Genomic DNA, 5,669 nt, shown 5'->3' with positions numbered 1-5,669 from the left:
GCCTTGAACTCAGAAATCTGCCTGTCTCTGCCTCCCAAGTGCTGGGATTAAAGGTGTGGGCCACCACTGCCCTGCAAAAGTTGCTTTTCTTATTTGACCATGGACTTCCTGGGATGGAACACGAGTAACTAGCTTAGTGGTAGATCTTTACCCACTGAGCCACCTTACCATCCCTTTAAAAATTTTTTCTTTTTTGAGACAAGGTTTCATGTCTTCCAAGATGACTTGAATTTTCAATGTAGCCATCTTCCAACCTCTTGCTTCTACCTCCCAAGTGCTAGGACTGCAGACATGTACCACCACTTTTAGCTTATGAGATGCTGGGGATCCAGTCCAGGCCTCCATGCCCAGCACACTAGGCAGGGACCCCACCAACTGAGCTTCATCTCCAACCCTGGTGATTGGATGTCTTAAAGAGGTTGCTTAGAGAGGAGAAAATACAGGGCTGACCCATAACGAGTGTGTTAATCACATAACAGAAAGTTGTATGGGAAAGGAAATGTCACCTTAGAGTAAGCTAACACAGCCAGAACCATGGGCAGTGAGTACTGAAGGGAGAGATCACCTACTGTTTTCAGGTCAGGAACGGGGAGGGTTTGGCTATGTAGTGGGAAGTAAGAGGGAGTAATAATTTTCACACTTCATGGTAAGAAAGCAACAGAAAATACCTCCTATTCAAAAATCAAGACACAGCAAGACAAGTGCTGTGACAGCCCGCATACCACAAGGCACTTCCTTGCGTGGTCAGGAAACACACCACACAGGCAAGCACCGGCCCCATCCCTGTTTTAACAGCAGGTCTCAGTGGCTATTGAGATTCTTGACCAAGTAAAAGAGAGTGAAAAAGGAGAGATGGCAAGAGTCTCCTCTCGGAAAGCCTGGCTGCAAGAGAGAGGGATGTGGGCGCTAGGCTAGCTGGATAAGCCAGGCATGGTGTTAACCTTCCATGCCCACGGGCCAGTTTGATAGGCAGGAAAGGTAAAGAAGCAGTGGAAAGTCAGGTGAGGTGCAAGCCGGGCTGAAGCCAGAATGATCGGAGCATTAAGCCCATGCTGTCCAATACGAATCCTTGCAAGCCACAACCTGAGCTGCTTGGATAGTTACTAGCTCTCAGGTAGTTATAGATAGTGAAAGGATAGCTAGAGCCGGACGGTGGTGGCACTTGCCTTTCATCCCAGCACTCTGAGACAGAGGCAGGTGGATCTCAGTGAGTTAGAGGCCAGTGGTCTACAAAGTTAGTTCTGAGACAGCCAGGGCTGTTACACAGGGAGATCCTGTCTTGAAAAACAAAACAACAAAAAAAGAATACACTGGGAGTTTGGAGAGATGGCTCAGTGGTTAAGAGCACTGACTGATCTTCCAGAAGTCCTGAGTTCAATTCCTTCCAGAAGTCCTGAGTTCAATTCCCAGCAACCACATGGTGGCTCACAACCATCTGTCATGGGATCTGATGCCTACTTCTGGTGTGTCTTAAGTCAGCTACAGTGAACTCATATACATAGAATAAATAAAATCTTTTTTAAAAAAAGAATACACAGTTAAAATACACTTGAGTCCTTTGAAAGGCAGTCTTACAGTGTAGCTCAGACAGTGTATCTCCAGCCTTCAGTGCCCCAGCCTTAGCATCTCCAGTGCCACTGTGATTGTTCATAGTCATGCTCCTCCAGCACGCTGGGGTGGTTTTGATCTTTCATCACTCTCTCCTCCTTCCGTCCATTTTATGACAAGTGACCTGTCACCATAGGGAAGGCAGTGGCCAGTGACACGTGGCTATGACCCATGTCTCAGACTCATGGTAGTTTTACAGAGCAGGTGGGAAGCAGGCAAGGTCCTTGAGAGGGAAGCCCCTAGCAACCGAATAGTTTCCTGCCTCGGTTTAAAATGTTTTACCTGTCATGGTAATGGAACAGACTTACTGGGTGCAATGAGACCTTTCAATATGTGAACATAATGCACTGTGGCCAAGCAGGCTAGGAAGGCATCCTTATCACCCGAAAAATCATTTCAACTAGGCATGATGGTGCTTATCTGCCATTCCAGCACTTGGAGGCACAGTCAGGAGAACTGCCACAAGTTCAAGGCTAGCCTGGGCTATGTCACTGAGTTCCAGACCATCCAGGGCTACAGAGTGAGAACCTGTCTCAAAATGAATTTTTTTTTTTTTTCTGTTTGAAGGTTCAAAACCTAGTCTTCATTTTGAAGCAGTACTTTGTCTACTGTGGTGGGCGCTTTGTGCTATAGAATACCAACAGATATCTATTCCTCCCTTCCAATGATGGCCCCTTCAAGCTCCTACTACTTCTTAGCATTGCCACACTTGGGACCCAGCATCCAGCATGAGAGCCTTGGCCACAGCCAGATCGAAACAGTAGCTAACCCCATGGCCAGCTTGTTATTTCAGTAGTGCAGTGGATGTTGAAATTTTGAATGCAGTATCCTGCATGTGTTTCCTACTTTGAGGCTTAAAAGACTCAGTGTGTGCTTTGCACATTACGGTACTTGTTGGAATGTAAGAGGAAAGACACCAGGAGTTGTCCAGAGCAGATGCTTTACAGCCTGGGCAGGAAGGCTACATGTCTGGAGCAGAGAAACTTGGGATGGTCCCTGGGGTGGAGGGGGCTTGGAATCTGAGGGCAATGGACAAGGCCCCCTGGTCCCCACTCATTTCCCTATAGAAAAGGAGGCAGGAGTCCCTACTTCTTGAAACACCTATTTCCTTCCCTGTGAAGGGAGCAAGGTCTACATTGTTCATAGGGAAAGCTGCTGTCCATCCCGGCCCTGTGAGTATAGGGAGCACTCTAAGCAGCCCAGCTCAGTCTTCACACCGTAGCATCTGCTCTCCACATTGTCCCTACAGCATCCCCAACCTGAAGCTCCCTGCTTCCTGTACTCTGTCCTAGACACTCCTGCAAAGAGGATTAGCTAGGCCCACAGGGAGAAAGCAGCTCCCAGGCTCCTGAGGGCTTGGATCTGTCAGAGAAGACCCAGGCCACCATAGAGAAGATAGTAGCACTAGATGTCCAAAGAGAGGAATCTGGGGTCGGGGGGCTTATGGAGCAGGTGGGCTGCAGAGAGCAGACCCCCTGGTTGAGCCGCACTAGGGACCAGTGCAGACACAGGCTTCTGTGCTTGCCTCCTCAGGCCATCGCCAGTCACATGCACCTCAAGTGCAAATGCCACGGGCTATCTGGCAGCTGTGAAGTGAAGACCTGCTGGTGGTCGCAGCCGGACTTCCGCACCATCGGGGATTTCCTCAAGGACAAGTATGACAGCGCCTCAGAGATGGTGGTAGAGAAACACCGAGAGTCTCGTGGCTGGGTGGAGACCCTGAGGCCACGTTACACGTACTTCAAGGTGCCGACAGAGCGCGACCTGGTCTACTATGAGGCCTCACCCAACTTCTGCGAGCCTAACCCTGAAACCGGCTCTTTCGGGACGCGTGACCGCACCTGCAATGTGAGCTCGCATGGCATAGATGGGTGCGACCTGCTGTGCTGCGGGCGCGGGCATAACGCGCGCACTGAGCGACGGAGGGAGAAATGCCACTGTGTTTTCCATTGGTGCTGCTACGTCAGCTGCCAGGAGTGCACACGTGTCTATGACGTGCACACCTGCAAGTAGGAGAAGCTCCTAACATGGGAGCAGGGTTCATTCCGAGGGGCAAGGTTCCTACCTGGGGGCGGGGTTCCTACTTGGAGGGGTCTCTTACTTGGGGACTCGGTTCTTACTTGAGGGCGGAGCTCCTATCTGTGAGGGTCTCTTACCTAAGGACCCGGTTTCTGCCTTCAACCTGGGCTCCTATTTGGGATCTGGGTTCCTTTTTAGAGGAGAAGCTCCTGTCTGGGATACATACGGGTTTCTACCCGAGGGTGGGGCTCCAATTGGGGATGGAATTCTAATTTGGGCCGGAAGTCCTACCTCAATGGCTTGGACTCCTCTCTTGACCCGACAGGGCTCAAATGGAGACAGGTAAGCTACTCCCTCAACTAGGTGGGGTTCGCGCAGATGGGTGGGAGAGGAGAGATTAGGGTCCCTCCTCCCAGAGGCACTGCTCTATCTAGATACATGAGAGGGTGCTTCAGAGTGGGCCCTATTTGGGCTTGAGGATCCAGTGGGGGCAGGACTTCACCCCGACTGGGTGGAACTTTTGGAGACCCTCTTCCACTGGGGCAAGGCTTCACTGAAGACTCATGGGATGGAACTCCACGGAAGGAGGAGTTCCTGAGCGAGCCTGGGCTCTGAGCAGGCCATCCAGCTCCCATTTGGCTCCTTTCCAGTCCTGGTGTAAGGTTCAACCTGCAAGCCTCATCTGCGCAGAGCAGGAACTCCTGGCAGAATGAGGCATGGAGAAGAATTCAGGGGTGATACCAAGACCTAACGAACCCTGTGCCTAGGCACCTCTTTTAAAGCTCCGCACCCTTTCTGCAAGGGCGTTCCTAGTCTCCTTGGCAGAGCTGTTCTGAGGAAGATTTGCAGTCCCCCGATTCAAGCGAACACCTATAGAACAGAACAGACTCTCTCCTGAGTAGAGAGGGTTCTCTAGGAACCTCTATGGGGGCTGCTAGGAAGGATCCTGGGGCATGACACCCTCCTACGATAGCCTGCATCCACTCTGACACTTAATACTCAGATCTTCCGGGAAACCCAGCTCATCTGGTCAGTGATGTCCACGCCCCAAACGCCTCAGAGATGTTGCCTCACTTTGAGTTGTATGAACTTCAGGGACATGGGGACACAGTCAAGCCGCAGAGCCAGGGTTGTTTCAGGACCCATCTGATTCCCCAGAGCCTGCTGTTGAGGCAATGGTCGCCAGATCCGTTGGCCACCAGCCTGTCCCGAGCTTCTCTAGTGTCTGTCTGGCCTGGAAGTGAGGTGCTACATACAGGCCATCTGCCACAAGAGCTTCCTGATTGCTACCACTGTGAACCGTCCCTCCCTCCCTCCAGACAGGGGAGGGAATGTGGCCACACAGGAGTGTGCCCCGAGAGCACGAGCGCGGAAAGAGGAAGAGAGGCTGCACATGCGTGATGACTGACTGTCTTCTGCCTGGAACTTTGTGTTCGCGCTTGTAACTTTATTTTCAATGCTGCTATATCCACCCACCACTGGATTTAGACAAAAGTGATTTTCTTTCTTTTTTTTTTTTTCTTTTCTTTCTATGAAAGAAATTATTTTAGTTTATAGTATGTTTGTTTCAAATAATGGGGAAAGTAAAAAGAGAGAGAAAAATAAGTTTGTGGTTTGTTCTAGATTTTTCCCTTTTATTAATAAGCATTAGGTGCGCATACTAATGGAGTTTAGTATGGAATTCTTCGATGATCCTCCCCACCCCCAAGGGTAATTCACACCTCCCTGTCCCTTATCACTTGTGGGTCTGCACTATGCTGAGAACCTAAACAGGCCAACTCTGGGTTCGGGGTCCCAGAGCCAAGTAGAGACTGTTGACAAGACTCCAGGGAGGGATGTGGGGTGAGAATTCCAAGAAAAGAGAAGTGAAATAGCTAAGTCAAGAAAAGAGCCAGTCAACTGTAGAAAAATCTGGAACAGGGTAGATTTGAGAGCTTGAATAGAGGGGTGCAAGTGGGGTTAAGTTTAAGCAAGTATGGGATCGGGGGAAGCATACAGTACTTAGGATACTTTGGTAGTTCCAGTGAACAGATGAAAAGTCA

General features: G+C 50.2%; 1 protein-coding gene across 1 annotated transcript in view; it reads left to right on the top strand.

Annotated features, from left to right (window-relative positions):
• The window catches only part of Wnt3a (Wnt family member 3A), a 42,794-nt gene extending 37,571 nt beyond the window's left edge, over nucleotides 1–5,223 (top strand). The window contains exon 4 of the mRNA XM_021177986.1: nucleotides 3,142–5,223. Within this exon, the coding sequence (XP_021033645.1) occupies nucleotides 3,142–3,621 (480 nt within the window). The 3' untranslated portion in view covers nucleotides 3,622–5,223. The remainder of the gene's footprint in view (nucleotides 1–3,141) is intronic.
• The last annotated feature ends 446 nt before the right edge of the window (nucleotides 5,224–5,669 follow it).

Source organism: Mus caroli, chromosome 11, assembly GCF_900094665.2.
Source record: "Mus caroli chromosome 11, CAROLI_EIJ_v1.1, whole genome shotgun sequence".
In the NCBI taxonomy this organism is placed as follows: Eukaryota; Metazoa; Chordata; class Mammalia; order Rodentia; family Muridae; genus Mus; species Mus caroli.
Note: the sequence above shows the minus strand (reverse complement) of the source record. Positions and strands in the feature narration are given on the sequence as shown.